Source organism: Schistocerca americana, chromosome X (assembly GCF_021461395.2).
Source record: "Schistocerca americana isolate TAMUIC-IGC-003095 chromosome X, iqSchAmer2.1, whole genome shotgun sequence".
NCBI classification, from domain to species: Eukaryota; Metazoa; Arthropoda; class Insecta; order Orthoptera; family Acrididae; genus Schistocerca; species Schistocerca americana.
The window spans coordinates 759,671,057-759,691,197 of NC_060130.1; the positions used below are offsets into that span (position 1 = coordinate 759,671,057).

Here is a 20,141-nt window from a genome sequence, read left to right on the forward strand (position 1 = left end):
TTTTGGGATTCACAAGGTATAATTCTCATCGACCTTCTGGAAAAGGGTAAAACTATTACAAGTGCATATTATTCATTGTTATTGGACCATTTGAAAACTGAGCTGCAAGAAAAATGCCGGCTATTCAACAGCAGGAAAGTCCTTTTCCATCACGAAAATGCACCAACACACACCTCAGCAACTGTGGTTGCAAAATTAATGGAAATAAGATTCCAACTCATTTCACATCCCACCCTATTCTCCAGACCTGGCTCCCTCGGACTACTATTTGTTCCCCAATTTGAAGAAATGGCTGACAGGACAAAGATTTTATTCAAATGAGGAGGTGATTGCAGCAACTAATAGCTATCTTGCAGACTTGGACAATTCCTATTATTTGGAAGGGATCAACAAATTAGAACAGCAATGGCCAAAGTGTATAAGTCTAAAAGGAGACTATGTCGAAAAATAAAAAAAGATTTACCCCAAACACGTATGTAGTGTTTATTTTTGCATGGACTTTTCAAACGCCCCTCATATTTCCCTGACATTAATTATGACTTTGCATTGAACATGCATGATACTCTGAAATTTCAAAACAGTATTAGTAATAAATGAGTATGTGATATGTATGCAATGACCATGAGCCAGTTATGTATGGAGGACATGAGTATGAGAGCCAAAAAGTGAATCCACATGCAAATTATAACAACTAAATGGAAAATAATCTATACAAATTTTAATCTCATTCTTTATTTTATGTTTCAACACCTAATCCAAAAGATTTTAAATAGTTTTGAAAGTGTACTCACTATTGTTGTGTAGAATATAACCACTATGTACATCACAGAAACAATTATTTCAGTCTTCAGGCCAGTGACTGCAAAAATATGAAAAACAAATTTCAATTATAATGTTTGTCATTCTGAACCAAAATACACTAGTAGAAAATGAAAAATGAACATTTCTGGAAAATGAAACATATGTAAAATCCATTTTTGTCTGAGGTAGAGAGAGAAGGCACAAAAGACAAAGATTATACACCATGCTGTAGACTGAATAGAAATCATGTACTGTGCATGGAAACACTGAATCTATTACAACTATGTTTGACTTGATGAAAGGTCTATTATTTTGAGTTTTGAAGTGGGTTATTTAACACTGAAAAAATACCAATGTGACATTTATAAGCTCTGAAGACTGTCTGATGCATTGTTTTCTCCATGAACATCAGTGTTACCTTATCTGTGTCTTATTCTTATAATGCCATTTTGAAGCTAATGACACATAGCTGTATCTAAGAGCCAGTATTGCTTCTATCATTTCAGCTTGTGACTCCCAACCTTTATTCATTATTAATGTGAGTACAAAACCTAGGTTTCAAACTGAATCTTAAGTAACAGGTAACTGTTAAATCACACTGGAAATTGATAACTGGACATACCTGTGAAGTCATTCTTCCCATACCTCTTTCTTTATCCTACTACCCTTAACATAACATTGGATCAGCATTTAAATTTGGTATACTAGACTATAACACCATTTAGGAAGTCTATCTTTTGGCTATATGAAGCTCAAAATTTAGAAAAATATTTCCCTCTATAACAAAGCAAAAACTAGATCATTTTTTATTCTTGCTGACTTTCTACTAACATGTTGTGTTGTGGTCTTCAATCTGAAGACCGGTTTGATGGAGCTCTCCATGTTACTCTGTCCTGTGCAAGCTTCTTCATCTCCAAACAACTACTGCAACTTAGATCCTTCTGAATCTGCTCACTGTATTCATCTTTTAGTCTCCCTCTATGGTTTCTACCCCCACAAACGTACCTCCAGTACTAAATTGGTGATCCCTTGATGCCTCAGTATGTGTCCTATCAACTGAACCCTTCATCCAGTCACATTATGTCACAAATTTCTTTTCTCTTCAATTGTATTCAGTGCCTCCACATTAATTACATAATCTACCCATCTAATCTTCAGAATTCTTCTGCAGCATCATTTTTCAAGAGTTTCTATTCTCTTCTTGTCTAAACAGTTTATTGTATATATTTCCTTCCATGCATGGCTACAATACTTATGAATACTTTCAGAAAAAACTTCCTAATGCTTACATCTATATTTCATGTTAACAAATTTCTCTTCTTTTGAAACATTTTTCTTGCCATTGCCAGTTTAAATTTTACATACTCTCTATTTTGGCCATCATCAGTTATTTTTCTGCCCAAATAGCAAAACTTATCTACTACTTTAAGTGTCTCATTTCCTAATCCAATTCCCTCAGCATCACCTGATTTAATTCAACTGCATTCCATTATTCTTGTTTTGCTTTTGTTGATGTTCGTCCTATATCCTTCTATCAAGACACTGTCTGTCCCATTCAACTGGTTTCCAAGTTATTTGCTGTCTCTGTCAGAATTACAATATTTTTGGCAAACCTCACAGTTTTTATTTGTTCTCCCTGAACTTTAATCCCTACTCCAAATTTTTCTTTGGTTTCTGTTACTGCTTGCTGATAGTGCAGATTGAATAACATCAGGGATAGACTTCAACCCTGTCTCACTTCAATCTCAACTGCTGCTTCCCTTTCATGTCCCTTGACTGCTGTCTGGTTTCTGTGCAAGTTGTAAATAGTTTTTCACTCCCAGTATTTTACCCCTGCTATCTTAATAATTTCAAAGAGAGTATTACAGTCAACATTGTCAAAATATTTCTATAAGTCTACAAACACTATAAACATAGGTTTGCCTTCCCTTAACCTATCTTATAAGATATTTCATGGAGTCTGTATTGTCTTATTTCTCTAGAATCGAAACTGATGATCCTCAAGATCAACTTCTATCAGTTTTTCCACTCTTCTGTAAAGAATTCATGTTAGTATTTTGCCACCATGACTTGCTAAACTGATAGTTTGGCAATTTTCACACCTGTCAGCAACTGACTTCTTTGGAATGGGAATTATTATATTCTTTTTGAAGTATGAGGGTATTCTGGTGGCCCCATACACCTTGCACACCAAATAGAAGAGTTTGCCATGGCTGGGTCTCCCAAGGTTAACAACAGTTCTGATGGACGGTCATCTACTCCCAAGGCCTTGTTGTGACTTAGGTCTTTCAGTGCTCTGTCAAATTCTTTTCTCAGTATTATATCTCCCAACTCATCTTCATCCTCTTCCATTTCTACAATACTGCCTTCAAGTTCATCTCCACTGTATAGACCCTCTATATACTCCTTTTACCTTTCAGCTTTCGCCTCTTTGCTTAGAACTGGTTTTCCATCTGAGCCCTATGTATTTATAGATCTGCTTCTCTTTTCTCCAAAAGCCTCTTTTATTTTCCTATAGGCAGTATCTATCTTTCCCTTAGTGAAATATAGTTCTAAATCATTACATTTTACCTCTAGCCATTCCTCTTTAGTCATTTTGGACTTCCTGCCAATCATATTTTTTAGATGTTTGTATTCACTTTTTCCTGCTTCTTTTGCTGCATTTTTGTAGTTTTTCCGTTCATAAATTAAATTCAATATTTCTTGTGTTATCCAAGGATTTCTTTAGGTCTTGTCTTTTTACCTATTTGATCCTCTGCTGCCTTCACCATTTCATCTCTCAAAGCTACCTATTCTACATCAACATCAACATCTATATCTATATCTACATCTACATTTATATTCCACAAGCCACACAAAGGTGTGTGGCGGAGGGCATTTTATGTGACACTGTCATTACCTCCCTTTCCTGTTCCAGTCGCATATTGTTTGTGGGAAGAACGACTGCGGGAAAGCCTCCGTGCATGCTCGAATCTCTCTAATTTTACATTTGTGATCTCCTTGGGAGGTATAAGTAGGGGGAAGCAATATAATCGGTACCTCATCTAGAAATGCACTCTCTCAAAACCTGGACAACAAGCAACACCGTGATGCAGGGCACCTCTCTTGCAGAGTCTGCCACTTGAGTTTGCTAAACATCTCCATAACGCTTCCACGCTTACCAAATAACCCTGTGACAAAACGTGCCACTCTTCTTTGGATCTTCTCTATCTCCTCTGTCAACTGACTTGGTACGGATCCCACACTGATGAGCAATACTCAAGTATAGGTCGAACGAGTGTTTTGTAAGCCACCTCCTTTGTTGATGGACTACATTTTCTAAGGACTCTCCCAATGAATCTCAACGTGGCATCCACCTTACCAACAATTAATTTTACATGATCATTCCACTTCAAATCATTCCGTACGCATACTCCCAGATATTTTACAGAAGTAACTGCTACCAGTGTTTGTTCCGCTATCATATAATCATACAATAAAGGATCCTTCTTTCTATGTATTCGCAATACATTACATTTGTCTATGTTAAGGGTCAGTTGCCACTCCCTGCACCAAGTGCCTATCTGCTGCAGATCCTCCTGCATTTCGCTGCAATTTTCTAATGCTGCAACTTCTCTGTATACTACAGCATCATCCGCAAAAACCCGCATGGAACTTCCGACACTATCTACTAGGTCATTGATATATATTGTGAAAAGCAATGGTCCCATAACACTCCCCTGTGGCACGCCAGAGGTTACTTTAACATCTGTAGACGTCTCTCCATTAAGAGCAACGTGCTGTGTTCTGTTTGCTAAAAACTCTTCAATCCAGCCACACAGCTGGTCTGATATTCCGTAGGCTCTTACTTTGTTTATCAGGCGACAGTGCGGAACTGTATCGAACGCCTTCCGGAAGTCAATGAAAATGGCAACTATCTGGGAGCCTGTATCTAATATTTTCTGGGTCTCATGAACAAATAAAGCAAGTTGGGTCTTACATGATTGCTGTTTCTGGAATCCATGTTGATTCCTACAGAGTAGACTCTGGGTTTCCAGAAATGACATGATATGTGAGCAAAAAACATGTTCTAAACTTCTACAAAAGATTGATGTCAGAGATGTAGGCCTATAGTTTTGTGCATCTGCTCTATGACCCTTCTTGAAAACTGGGACTACCTGTGCTCTTTTCCAATCATTTGGAACCTTCTGTTGCTCTAGAGACTTGCGGTACATGGCTGTTAGAAGGGGGGCAAGTTCTTTCACGTACTCTGTGTAAAATCAAATTGGTATCCCGTCAGGTCCAGTAGACTTTCCTCTGTTGAGTGATTTCAGTTGCTTTTCTGTTCCTTGGACACTTATTTCGATGTCAGACATTCATGTTATACTATATTCCTTTCCCCTGTTTTAGTCAATCATTGTCTAATGATCCCTCTGAAACTCTCAACAATCTCTAATTGTTTCAACTTATCCAGGTTTCACCCCCTTTATTTTCTACTTTTTAGCAATTTCTTCACTTTTAATCTACAGCACATACCCAACAAACTGTAGTCAGAGTTCACATCTGCTCCGGAAATATCTTACAAAATAAAACCTGGTTCCTAAAATTGTGACTAACAATTATACACTCAATCTGAAACCTTTCAGTGTCTCCAGATCTCTTCCATATATACAACCTTCTTCTATGATTCTTAAACCAAGTGTTAGTGATGATTAAATTATGTCCTATGCAAAATTCAAGCAGATGGCTTTCTCTTTCATTCCTTTCCCTCAGTCCGTATTCACCAACTACTTTTCCTTCTCTTCCTTTTCTTATTATTGAATTCCAGTCCCCCATCACAGTTAAATTTTCTTCTACCTAACGTTCTGAATAATTTCTTTCATCTAATCACACATGTCTTCAATATCTTCAGCATCTATGGAGATACCTGACATATAAACTTGCACTACTGTGGTAGGTCTGGGCTTTGCGTCTATCTTGCCTAAGACAATGCTTTTGCTATGCTGCTTCCCAGCACATACCCCTGCACTGTGATTGCATCAATGGTATGGCTATCTGTATCACTGATGCGTGCAAGCCATCTCACCAATGGCAAGGTCCATGATACGTGGGGGATTGTAGTTAAATACGTGACAAATAGTAAAACTCTAGATGACTTAAATAAACAATGAATGGTTGCATAACATGAGTGCGTAACTTTTGCTGGTCTGATTATGTTACTCTATAGCGAGGTCACATTGGCCCGAGTGTTAACTGACCTCACAAAAGGTTGCATTGATGTGAACAATGGTTGACAAGGAAGCAGGTACACAGCACCATATGGCTGGCCATTGTAGAGCTGTAGGAGCAATGAGAGAGTAATAAACAGTTTATTAACCATAATCAGTGCAGCAATTGAAGGCATAATCTTGCTGCAGTCAGCACCCAATGGCACAGGCTGCCCCTAGATGGCAGGACTTGCTAGTTCAGAACACGACAGGAAGAGGTGGACAGTGGCACAGATTCACGAGCCAGACAGGTGGTAGCAGGAGAAATGATGTCAGCACTTCAGTAGTGTTACAGCACAGAATAGTAATAGGTTGAAAATTAGAAAATATTACTAAAACTCATTCACCTTGTGGTCACGACATAGGCAGAGGCAGAACCAGGAAATAAGCAGTGTTTTGCAAGTGAGTCAGGCCTTAGCATGTTACAACACCACACCAAGAGAGAGAGAGAGAGGACAAGCTTAGCAGAAAACAGCATGGGACAAAAAACTGACAGAAACATGACATGAATATTTTGTGGCTTGTAAGAGATGTTGAAAGAAATTGTACCTGTTTCATAAGAACCAGGATCAGAGAACCTACACAGCAGTTAAGAGCCTATTAAGCAAATACAGCAGAATAAGCAGGACACATATGGTCACTACGAACCAAGCATTGAGTCCTAGCCTCATGTTAGCTCCCTTTAAGTACTCAAGTTTTCAGCTCTCAAGGAGTTGATCATTGGGATTGATGGCAGCTGATTCCCTGATTATGATACTGCAATGAATCTATGTCATAGATACTCCAGAATGGTTTACAAACCAGCTGAAGATGTAACTGAGGTGACGGCCTTCACCTGATGAATTTCATGCCGTTTACTGCCTAAGTGAAGAAGCTGACTGTCTTTCAATAACACTGCATTGTGGAGTGCAGGCAGCACCAGACTTCAGGGCAGAAACCAGCAGCAAGGCCTTGTGGGGTCCATGTTACTTTTCAGCACCTCCAGCTGCTGAAACCTACCTGGCCAGTAGGAAGGAGATTGACTGACCAAACGACTACTGATAATACCACATTGCGCATAGTTCATCAAGGGTCAACGTAGAATTCGGAGTGGGATTGAGGACACTCTAGCAGTTAACATGAGACCATTTATGCTGGAACACTGCCAGCAATGCTCCACGGCACAAGGTCACCCACTCTTCCCCTGTGCTTGCATATGAGAAGCTGACTTGGCAGCCATCAGCAGAATGCAGCACGCAGCTGAACAAAGCATTGGCTACAAGACCAGTGTGGAAAAGATGACTGTAAAAATAGTTAATAAGTAATTGAACTTTAACAATGTTTACTAGTGTCAGAGATGCTTCATAGGTACCCAACTGCTATCCTGACTTCATGCAGAGGTGTCTTCACTTGGCCCCTCTGTAAGTTGATGCGAGAAGTATGCACTTTGATGCTGTCATCAGAGGATTTGGCATTGGAGGTGTTCAACTCCAGCACCTAGAATTTGGATGCAGTGGTCTGCCTCCATTGTGTCCATAATTCCTAGCCATAACCATAACACAGTGAGTACAAAAAATGTTTTCTTTCATGTTATGGCAGAATTTAGACATAGTGATGGAAGTTCTATGTCAAAAGTATGTTTTGAAAAACCAATGGAGCCTGCTGACTTATCAAACTTCAGAGGCAATTGTAAAGAAATGTATTTGGTACTGGTGGCATGTGCTATTTGTAACTTAACAAGTCATAGTGAACTATGCACTTAGTTTGTACTGTTAACTTGTTCTACATGTAGACATTATGGCCACACAGCACAGGAGCGTACTGAGTGTTGCTGGGTGATGATCAGGCAAAAGAAATAACCAAGTCAGTGTAAATTGTATTTTTCCTCTCTGGTATATATTGGCACAGATATTTTTGGTATACATATAAGGCAGTGATAAACTGCACATACATGCTAGGCATGAGGTCAGTTACTACCAGTGATAGTATAGTCACTTTAAAGAAACATGTCACAATTATTAGAGGAAAATGCTCGAGAGAAGTTATGCAATGAGGAATTGGTGGAACAGTTAGAATCTTTGCAGGCCATGCGAGATTCATGGCTGGGTTCAAGTGAATTTAAGTCACAGCAGCAATGCCCCACTTTTCAGTAGATTCTTTAATAGCTCACCCCATCATTCCCTTCTCCAGCAGATCAACAGAGGACATCACGGTTTTCAATAGTGATGTATTTACTACAGCCAGAATGTGTAATTGATCAGATGAAATTACTCTGCAGGTGTAAATTGGTTAATTTACACCTTACAGGTGAAGCCAAGATATACGTGATGTGTTATGAGACGCTGAGCAAAGCAAGTACATTTGAGCAGTTAGTGGAAGGTATGTGTCAGAGACACTGTAATCAAATTAGTGCCAGGCTTTTTAGGGGAAAGTTGAGTGGGTTGATGCAAGAGGCAAATGAGACTGTAGAGACTTTTTCAGACAGAATCTGTAAAATAAATGTGAAAACATATGAACTGGTGGGAAATTCTGACATGGATCATGTCATACTCAGGGAGTCACAGAACGGATCACTCAATGTGTTTTTGCAAGGAATTCCTGTGGAGTTTTCACAAAGAGTCCTAACGGAAAATCCAGAGTATTTGATTGCAGCACTGTGTATTGCCATGCATCTGCAGAAGGTAGATATTGCTACACAGGTATGCACAGATAAGCAACTTTTTGCTTCTAAAAAGAGTCGATACTGTTATGGGAAGGAAGGGCATTCTAGAAGGCACAATGCAGTCAACCATAATTTTACAGATGTGGGCATTTTGGTCACAAGGCAAAAAAGTGAGGGAATGGGAAGCAAAATAAAGGACATAATCAATGGAAAATGTTAAGCTTAAATGGGGGTGTTTTGTCCACTGGAAAATATTTCTGGTTAGTCAGATTACTGCAGACACTAAGGCAGAGATGGATTGTTGTTTAATGGGTTTGTAAATGGTAAAGAATGTAAATTGCTAGTCAATACTGGAGCACTTGTGTATTATTAGTCTAGATCTCATGGGTAGGAGAGGACTGGGAACTCTGAGGTATAAATTATATGGAGTGGGAAACAATGACTTGGTATCACTGGGGAAAAGAAAGCTAGTTTTTAGCTTTGAAACAATAAAGTTTCATGAGTATATGGAAGTGCTGCCTACTGTTGTGCAAGGATATTCTGCAATTCTTGGACTTGATTTACTGGATATGCATCATGCAAAAATTAATCTTTCACAGCGCACAGCTGAACTTGGTGGGTACTTGTTTCCAGTGGATCCAACAGCTGTAAATGTTTCAGTGTCACAAGGTACACTGACTGCTGAGGTGTCACCAACTGAACTGTGTACATGTACATTAAAGAAGATTATGCATGACAAAGTACCTGCTGGTACCGGGAATTTGGTTTGGGTATCTCTAGACACCAGTGTGCCACAGCAGAGATTATGTGTGGTTGAGCCACTGCAGAACAATGCAACATTAGAAGAAATGCATAGTTTTATACAAAGAAGAGTTGTGTACTTAACCAACATTAATGAAGAACTGATGATTCAGGTAAGCTTGGATAACTTTGGGACAGTTGAAGTGAATCTCCCAAAAGAATTACTTATAGCAAGTTTAGAGGAACTTAAAGGTGAGGATATTGAAGGGTCACACTGTGATCACAGCATCTAAAAAGCCACCAATGCCTCTGCACTATGTGACATGGTTCATCACTTGAAATATGTTGAATGAGGAGCCATAGAAGCTTTGTTGTGAGAATATTCAGACTTATCCTATTCAGGTGGTTCACTACCAGTAACACCTATCACAACACCACATACCAACAGGTGATAATTCACCAGTTGATGGGAAACTATACAGGATAGCAAAACACCTACAGCCACTAGTAGATGAATTTATAGGCCAGCAATGGTGTGAGGGTATTATCGAGCATAGCAATAGCCCTTGGTCAGCAAATATTGCCCTTGTATGCAAAAAATCAGTTGATACCAGAAAATATTGATTTTGCTGTGACTATTGTTACTTGAACACATGAACCACAATGGATGCATGTCTCACAATTAATAAAATGTTCAGAGCTATTATGCCATGGTTGAATGGATTTCACCTTAAAACCCAATACCTAATACGGGACATAACAAATACATTAAACAACCTAGGAAAATGTAAATATTTCTCAACAATTGATCTTAGAAATGGTTATTACCAACTAGAAATATTTCCTGAAGACAGACCCAAAACTGTTTTCGCAGCAAATTCAGGTCACTAGCAATATTGAAGAATGGCATTTGGCTTGTAAAATGTTTCAGCTACCTTTCACCAACTATTTTATGTTGTATCTTGTGCATTAAAACTGAAAATATGCATGATATAGCTTGATGATATAGTGCTCTATTCAAAAACTGTAGAAGATCATTTTAAACACCTGGATGAAATGTTTAGTAGATTGAGGGCGGCACACCTTATGCTAAGTGTGGAGAAAAGCCATGTTGGTCAGACACAGATAACTTGTCTTGGACATATTATCAGTCAAGACAGAGTGAGGGCAGATCCTCAGTTTGCTTCCACTGTACATTACATTACAACACCACAAACTACAAAACAATTACAGTTATTCATTGGGTTACACAATTATTATTCCAAATTGGTGAAGGGATTCACTGAAATTGCATGACCATTAACTAAGTTGCTAAAAAAAGGTGCTAGTTTGCAGTGGACATCACAATGCCAAGAAGTGTTTGAGAAACTCAAGGAGATATTAGTATCAAATGATGTGTTAATATTCCCTGACTTTGAACAGGAGTTCATACTTGCATGTGATGCAGTCAAGGATGCTTTGGGCTGTATCTTAAGTCAGAATGTTGATGGAAAAGAACATCTGGTGGCATATACCTCTAGCCAATTGAATAAGGCTGAAATCAATTATTCAACAACTGAAAAAGAAATATTAGCAGTTGTATACAGAATCTATTATTTTTGTTGCTACTTGTACAGTCATAAATTCAAAGTAGTTACAGACCCCACATCTTTAAAATGGTTATTAGGACTCAAAGATCCATCAAGCTGATTTGTAAGATGGGCATTAAAATTGAGTGAGTTTGATTATGAGATAATTCATAAGTCAAGACTCAAACACTTAAATGCTGATGTTCTAACCAAAAAGATTGCAGCTTTGCAAGTAGTAGATGGAAGCCAGATAGATTGGATGAAGGCACAAGCAGCTGACAGTGAATGTCAATTTTTTCAAACACAATTTCAGTTTGAAATACAAGAAGGCTTGCTATGCAGATCTACAAATTGCAAACCTTGTATTGTAGTTCCTGCAGCACTGAAACTGGAAGTATTCTACTGAGCGTACAACCACGTATTATCAGGTCACAGAGGAAAATGGACAACTGGTAGATGTGTAGTTGAAAGATTTTGGTGGGAAACACATTGCAGTGATGTAGAAAAATTTGTAAGGAACTGCATCTCATGTGCACCCTGTAACATTTTGGTGAAAAAAATACAGACCTATCAAGTAACCATTTAAAATTCCACACCAGACCATTAACAACCATTTGTGTTGATTTGTCAACGGGTCTGTGCCAGTGTGGATTCACAGGGGACCAATAATGACAATCATGATGATTTAATTCGCCATTGTTTTTGAATGTTGCTTCATTGGTGAACTTAATGTATCTAAAAAAAAACATTATCACCTCTTATCATTTCCAAGGCCCATTGGCAGAAATACACACGTATTTACATATCTTTCAGTGTTAATGTCTGTGTCAGTGTGATATGATACTCATGATATTTGTGTGCCTTCAAAATCCTCAAAACAGTTGATTTTGGTATTCCAGTTTGTCTCTGAAATGCATGACTACTAATTTCAGGATCCAGTTGAACACAGATGAGAACAGTAAGGGTACGAGCGTCATTTTCATTGTATTTGTGATGACGAGGTGAATGGTGCATGCATCCATTTCGAGCTCATTGAGTGCAATTTCAAATAATGTTTTAGCTTGGGTGTTGTCTGTTTGGGAAACAATCTGCATACTATTGCGCAGCTGCAGTGTAATTGTTATGGCATTCACCTAAAATTAACAGCATATCAACAATCTCTGTAGGAGGATAGTGAGCCATGTTTCGCTAAAGAAAAAAGGATAGTGAGCCATGTTTCACTAAAGAATAATTTACTTTCGTCAGTTGATGTTTACTGTTCACACTCTGAAAGTGAAGTGATGTCTGATCCCATCCCAGCTGAGCCATAGTTCGCAGTTTGGCCATGGTAGTGTCAGAGTCGGGTGAGTAATGCAATTGTGAAGAGTTCACTAATGGGATTTTAATATCATTCCACCTCCTTCCATCAAAAACTGTGGTGGGTAGGATGCATTTTGTAAAAAAATGCCATAATTTGGCGTAATGAAAGAATTGGCACATATTTTGTATTGATTAGATGCGTCCTTCTCGAATCATTCTAAATAAATTGGAGTTCTTGCCCAATTTTAATTTTTCTCAATTTCAGTGCCACCTGTCGATGGTTTAAAAAAACGTTTCAGACAAAACTTGATTCCTTTTTTATGGAGAATCCGAATCTGCAATAAAAGATGGGGGTTTCCATTTAAGATTTAAAAGTTGCCCCCCCCTCCCCCCGCCCCACCCAAGGGGGTGGGGGCTGGGGGTCCCATGTGGCATCATTTGATGTCCCCCTTCGAGCTTACGAACTTTTCTTACCCACTATTTTTACCCAATGTATAGTTTTTTAGAAAATCTCATCCGAAAATTCAGATGGACCATCCTGTATATGAAGTAAACATTACTAAGATTCATTGTTGTAATTATCCTTAAGTTCTGTATTGTCTTTATGGATGTATATGTATATATATTTATAGTCTAACTGTACTGTCTGTAGGAATCACTTGTGGGATATCATGCTTACATGTAGTAAATTCATACATGTAGTAAACGTCAAATCATGATTAATTTCTGTATTGTCCTTGTGTGGAAAATCTGTAATGTTTATATTTGCATTATATTTTCACTTTTCCTGTATCTACAGAAGATGTCACAGCACCAAATAAAAATAATAAATAAATAAATATACTGTATGTACAATTTAATACACAAAGGTGCCACATTTGGAAGGATCAAGAGCTGTAACCTGGTTGCGCACTTTGTTGAACTGAGCTTGGGTTACAAATATGGGCACATCATTCCATGCTGCTTCAACTCTATGGCAGAGTTTATCAGTCATAATGGCAGGTGAGTTGCTGTGTGCCAGTCTCTGAGCAACCAATGACTAAATCATTTCAATGGGTGAGAGACTTGGAGAACTTGCTGGCTAAGGCAACTGACAAACACACTCTGTATCAATTTTTGAAAATATAATGTAACTGGCATGGAAAAATCTACTCACCAAGTGGTGGCAGGAGAACACACATGTAAAAGGTATTAAAGTTTGCAAACTTTCAGGAACAGAGGCTTCTTCTTCTGACAGAAGGGTGGAATGGGAAGGAAGAGGGGTGATGGAAAAGGGCTGGTGAGATTTAGGAAAAGGGGTAGAATATAGAAAAGTTGCCCAGAACTCCGGTCAAGGGAGATTTAGCAGACGGGATGAAAAGCATAATTCCCATCATAAGGATTCCAGTCAAAGTAGATAACTGTTCAAAAACAGCCATTAATCTCTTTTTTGTAGACACATATAATGAATAAAACCATAGTCCACTTCCTTTTATCTGATGATGCGCATTTCCCAGTTTTAAGTATTCATATTTATCAGGATGCAAAATCTACTAAATCAAAATCCAATAGGGTGGTTAATAGAGAAAAACTGAATTTTTAGGAAACTGCTCAAAGACATCAACTAGAAAGATGTTTAAAATGCTCACAACATGGATAGAAATAAAGTGCATTTGTTAATATAGACCTAACCAAATATGGCAATTATTTTCTCCCAAAAGCGACCAAATCTAAACTAAGGTTAAAAATATTGAGGAATAAAGATATATTTTAGGACCAAAAGAAAACTGAAGGAACTTTATCTGTCTGTAAGAAACAGGTCTAATATATATACTGCAGTTTATTACAAGCTATACTGTAGGATACAAAAGAAATTATTCCCATTATGAAATTAGCTGCACTATCAGAAGAAGACAGCCACATCAGGCAATAATATGAAGACATTATGGAATATAATGAAAAAAGAAACACCTAGGACCATAGATGAAGAGGAGCAGATTGCTTTCTGAATAAATGATATGCTGGTAACAGACTTCTGTAGTCTAGCAAAATTCTCTAAAAAGAATGTTACATCCGTTATTGATAAGATGGATTTGCCAAGCTCTGTAAATGCTGCTCTAGAATATCTGACATGAGACCAGTCTTTACATGCAAGTTTGATAACATGAATATTAACGATGATGAGTAACATGTTTATCTATAGGCCTAAATATAAGTATAAAAAGTCAAAATTTATGATTATCTCAATGAATATGAACTTATTTCAAGACTCTAGCACAATGTTTAAAGCAATGCTCATAGAAAGACTTACAAATTTAAATATCTTACAAATGGCCTTCTGAAAATTGGTCATTTGACAGCAAAGTAAAATGCTGCACTGAACTTGCTTAACAAGCATTCTTAAAATTAAAAAAAAAGGACTTATATTTTTTGAGATTTTTACTTGGAATTACATTTAAAGTTCATAAGTTGATATGTTTAATTATTATTTTTTATTGTTTAGAAGGTTACACACTAAAGGTAAACACCATCAATAAAGTAGAAGCTTTTGAGATATGGATATACCATAGAGTATGTGGATGGTGAGAATGACAAATAACAAAATCCTTAAGCATGATAGCAGAGAACAAGATGTGTCCAGAATATAAATAATAATAATAATAATAAGCTGATCATTAAAGCCAAAGTTGAAGGCAGTAAGGCATTATGAAAAAGAGGAGATCTTGGCTGCAAAATGTTAGACTGATATTCAATTACACTGCAAGTAACCAAGAAGTTATGGAAAATGTGATTTCAAACATCCATTAGTGGATAAACATTACAAAAAGAAGGAGTGGCTGTAATAGATGAGCATTATGATAAATAGTACAAAATCAAGAATAACTTTTGGAAGATCTAATGAAAATTCCCATGAGCATAAAAAAATTATTTCTAGCCACTTCATTGTCATTAAATTTTGACAAAACTCACTGCATGTAGTAGTTAATCTGCAATAACTCTCTTCCTAAGCATGCATAAAATATGAAGGAACAAAAGCTTATCAGCTCCTTCATAAATATGAATAGTGTATTTTTTTCTGGCATGTTAAACATCCTGAGGTATTGCTATGTATAAAACATTAAGTATGTACAGTAAAATGTTTTATTATTTGTTGTACCCCATAAGGGGGTGTGTTTCAGCCTCCAACACTATTTCTTCATCTGTTTGCTGTGTTTCTTCTGTTGTTCTCGTGTCCATCAAATAGTTTGTCAAAGGAACTCCTTAGAAAATGTGTGACTGTAATTATGATTCAAAATTTTGTTGTACATTGAAAGATTTCTTCAATTACGCCAAATTTCCTTTAGGTCTTCATGAAATACTGTTAGCCAATTGTTTTGATTCTTCATGAAAAACAGTAAGTTCATACTTTTCTTTGTGGATGTGTTGTTATTCATCCTAATGGAGTTTAGCCTTTGTTTATTGTGTCTGTATGAAGAATATATGATCTAAAGCATCCTGACCAGTTCATATTTTACAACACTCAAAACAACCTAGACAATGATGTGGCTTGTGGTTCATACTGAATATAACCACACAGCTATCTTAGTGAATGTGAAAATTGTCTGAGTCACATAACCACTGGTAATCAGTCTATGAACCAAACATGCTTCTTGAGCAGCAAAAGCCTAAAGGAAGCCTGTGACTATAATCCTGTCTGTAAATATATTACCACTGCAAATACTTCACCCTGTATATGCTGAGCATCTTTTGAGACACATTATGTGTTGACAGCCAACTAGCTCCATCTTTCTCCATTCTTATTTCTTGTAATTTAAATAAAAAAGTATTATAAGCCTTTAATAAAAGTGGAAAGTTACAGAGTTGAAGAGATTGCTTGCAGTATGTTTATACCAAAAAAGAAATCAATTCTGAATTCCAAACACTATAATGTAACAGGACAGTTGAAAAACTTACTCAGCAAGCAGCAGCAGGAGAACACATACATATAAAAGTTAAGAAAATTTACAAGTTCTCAGAGCATTAGGCTCCTTCTTCTGGCAAGAGAGTTGAAGGGGAAGGAAAAGGGATGAAGGAAAGGACTGGTGAGGTTTAGGAAATGAGGAGAGTTTGGAAAAGTTACCCAGAACCCCAGGCCAGGGGAGGGTTACTGGATGGGATCAGAAGGAAACACTGACTGTTGCAAATTTACTTCATTTCTGTATGAGTCATTGACACTGTTTGGTGTATAAATCTTTTATCTATTCAGTTACATTATAGTTTTACAATATGTTTAGTTAGTTCAAAGATCTGTTTCCATCTGACATGAAGAAATCTGACATAAAATATCTTTTGTTAGTATATGAGGTATTATTTTATGGTGGAGAATTATTTCCTTACCTTGATAGAGAGCAACAGCAGGTGCATAAAGTACTAGTGCTAAATATAGTACCTGAAAAGAAAATGATAAATACAGTAACATACTCTATTGAATTACATACTTCATTACAAATATAAAAATTAGTTAGTTAAACACAGGTGATAAAATATTATTACAAAACAGAAATATTGAACAAAGCTGTAGATCTTGATGGAAACCCTGTCAGATTTCACATAGAATTTGCAGCTGAGTTAGACTTTCTCTTAACCTTCTTAACCATAATACACTCCTGGAAATTGAAATAAGAACACCGTGAATTCATTGTCCCAGGAAGGGGAAACTTTATTGACACATTCCTGGGGTCAGATACATCACATGATCACACTGACAGAACCACAGGCACATAGACACAGGCAACAGAGCATGCACAATGTCGGCACTAGTACAGTGTATATCCGCCTTTCGCAGCAATGCAGGCTGCTATTCTCCCATCGAGACGATCGTAGAGATGCTGGATGTAGTCCTGTGGAGCGGCTTGCCATGCCATTTCCACCTGGCGCCTCAGTTGGACCAGCGTTCGTGCTGGACGTGCAGACCGCGTGAGACGACGCTTCATCCAGTCCCAAACATGCTCAATGGGGGACAGATCCGGAGATCTTGCTGGCCAGGGTAGTTGACTTACACCCTCTAGAGCACGTTGGGTGGCACGGGATACATGCGGATGTGCATTGTCCTGTTGGAACAGCAAGTTCCCTTGCCGGTCTAGGAATGGTAGAACGATGGGTTCGATGACGGTTTGGATGTACCGTGCACTATTCAGTGTCCCCTCGACGATCACCAGTGGTGTACGGCCAGTGTAGGAGATCGCTCCCCACACCATGATGCCGGGTGTTGGCCCTGTCTGCCTCGGTCGTATGCAGTCCTGATTGTGGCGCTCACCTGCACGGCGCAAAACACGCATACGACCATCATTGGCACCAAGGCAGAAGCGACTCTCATCGCTGAAGACGACACGTCTCCATTCGTCCCTCCATTCACGCCTGTCGCGACACCACTGGAGGCGGGCTGCACGATGTTGGGGCGTGAGCGGAAGATGGCCTAACGGTGTGCGGGACCGTAGCCCAGCTTCATGGAGACGGTTGCGAATGGTTCTCGCCGATACCCCAGGAGCAACAGTGTCCCTAATTTGCTGGGAAGTGGCGGTGCGGTCCCCTACGGCACTGCGTAGGATCCTACGTTCTTGGCGTGCATCCGTGCGTTGCTGCGGTCCGGTCCTAGGTCGACGGGCACGTGCACCTTCCGCCAACCACTGGCGACAACATCGATGTACTGTGGAGACCTCACGCCCCACGTGTTGAGCAATTCGGCGGTACGTCCACCCGGCCTCCCGCATGCCCACTATACGCCCTCGCTCAAAGTCCGTCAACTGCACATACGGTTTACGTCCACGCTGTCGCGGCATGCTACCAGTGTTAAAGACTGCGATGGAGCTCCGTATGCCACGGCAAACTGGCTGACACTGATGGCGGCGGTGCACAAATGCTGCGCAGCTAGCGCCATTCGACGGCCAACACCGCGGTTCCTGGTGTGTCCGCTGTGCCGTGCGTGTGATCATTGCTTGTACAGCCCTCTCGCAGTGTCCGGAGCAAGTATGGTGGGTCTGACACACCGGTGTCAATGTGTTCTTTTTTCCATTTCCAGGAGTGTAAATTGTGGCGTCAATATAAACATTGACCCACAAATGAGGACTCTCTCTCCACTCATGAGTTCTTTGAATGAAAAGTTTGAGATGATTCAGTTTGTTTATGTGAGTGGTTAAATATACACTTGTAGATGACTTCTCTGCACAACTCTTTCCTCGTGGACATGGAAACTCAAACCAACTATGCAGATGTATTCATCATGTCTCCCGTGACTGGATTTTCTCCTGCTGACTACAGTTCATGTACTACATCCACGTCACAAAAGATGTTCATCGCATCACAATGGCTGTTTGCTACACCTCCGGCCAGAACAATGGACTCAGGATTTTTATTGCTGGATTGTGTTTATCACCGTGTGCAGTTCAACTCACACAATATTCAGAACAGTGTTTCTTTGGAACGTTATCTGAATGCACAGGTTAGGTTACCTCCACAGCTGAACATTCATTCATAGCATGCTCCTGCGATCATTACTATTGTGCTATGTACAACGATGCCATTACCACAACATGTAACATGTATCAATCAGCCATCCTCCACACCTGTTACAATGCTCATGAATACTAGCCAAGGACATATCCTCACTAATAGTGCACCATGGGCGATCCCCAGAACTTTTTCACATGTGGTTGACCATAATAGTGCAAGTTCAGTTTACATGCCAGCACCTGCTGCTAGTGTTTTGCAACTGATGGACACATAACCTGACCCCCATCCCGTGATGTACATCACCGCACGATGAACTTTGCCACTGCCATGTGTTGTGGACGTTAATTCATGTCACACATGTTCACAATCTGCCCCCCACTACCACCCCTGCCCACACAGAGGGTTCCGGTTCCTGCCGTAAACCCACTTGCTGTTTCCACAGCCTGCCACCCCTGGCAGGCATATCAGTTTCGAGAACTCTGGCTCCTGCCGCACTTCTGCCCATTCGTTCCATGGTACTGACCATGCCTGCCATGATGTCCTTCCACAGTGCAACAGGCATGCACAGTGATCACACACGTGGCAATTGTGACATACGTGTTTTTGGACCTATACCCCCTTCCACTGTTACACCCATTTTCTCCACAGGATCACCTACACCTGCCATGCCGGACTGCTGTGCTATCATTTCCTGGCTGGAATGGGATTTCACTGCTCACAAAGACAATTCTTTGTTCCCAGAGGTTCCTAACTCTCCTCCGTCTCCTCTCCCTGGACACCTACCAAAGTTAGCGCCGCTGTCAGAAGACATTTTGGTAGAGCACATTTTTGAGATACACTATATTTCTGATGACAACCCCAGGTTCCTGTGACTCATGACACACCTTCATGACCACTGGGACCTGATCTGTAACCTGCTCCTCTCTATGCCACCGGCTCTAAAGTATGACTTCCCCAAGAAAACGATTATCGGGTGCCACACCTGTTCCCCCCAGGAAGACTCATCCTAAAAATTTTATACAAAGAACACCTTGGGGACCGGACACAATCGCAACTCTGGTGCTGCCTATGGTTGCTGGCCAACAAGCAAACTATGTCGGATATACCGGTCTGGGTGGTGTGGTCTGCTAAGCAACCCAACGATCTGCAGATACACCTGTTACATCGAGTCGATTTACTCTCTACTGTGACAGCACCAACCTCCATGTTCTCTGCCACAGGTTGGTACACCTGCACTGGAGATTCACCTGTTTGCTGGTAGGGGCAAGGCTCGCTTCACCGCTCTGGCCTCCACAATGCCTGGTGGCCTGCACTCACACTCCCCGCTCTCCAAACATTCCCAGATTGCGCACATCCCGTACGTGCCAGTATACCTAC

The 20,141-nt window shown here is 39.6% G+C and overlaps 1 protein-coding gene across 3 annotated transcripts in view; it reads right to left on the reverse strand.

Annotated features, from left to right (window-relative positions):
- The window catches only part of LOC124555441 (sodium-coupled monocarboxylate transporter 1-like), a 370,650-nt gene that overhangs the window by 52,694 nt on the left and 297,815 nt on the right, over positions 1–20,141 (reverse strand). For all 3 annotated transcript variants that reach the window (XM_047129349.1, XM_047129351.1, XM_047129350.1), the window contains exons 5-6: positions 16,653–16,704; positions 792–859 (exon numbers count right to left, since the gene is read on the reverse strand). In XM_047129349.1, the coding sequence (XP_046985305.1) occupies positions 792–859; positions 16,653–16,704 (120 nt within the window). The remainder of the gene's footprint in view (positions 1–791; positions 860–16,652; positions 16,705–20,141) is intronic.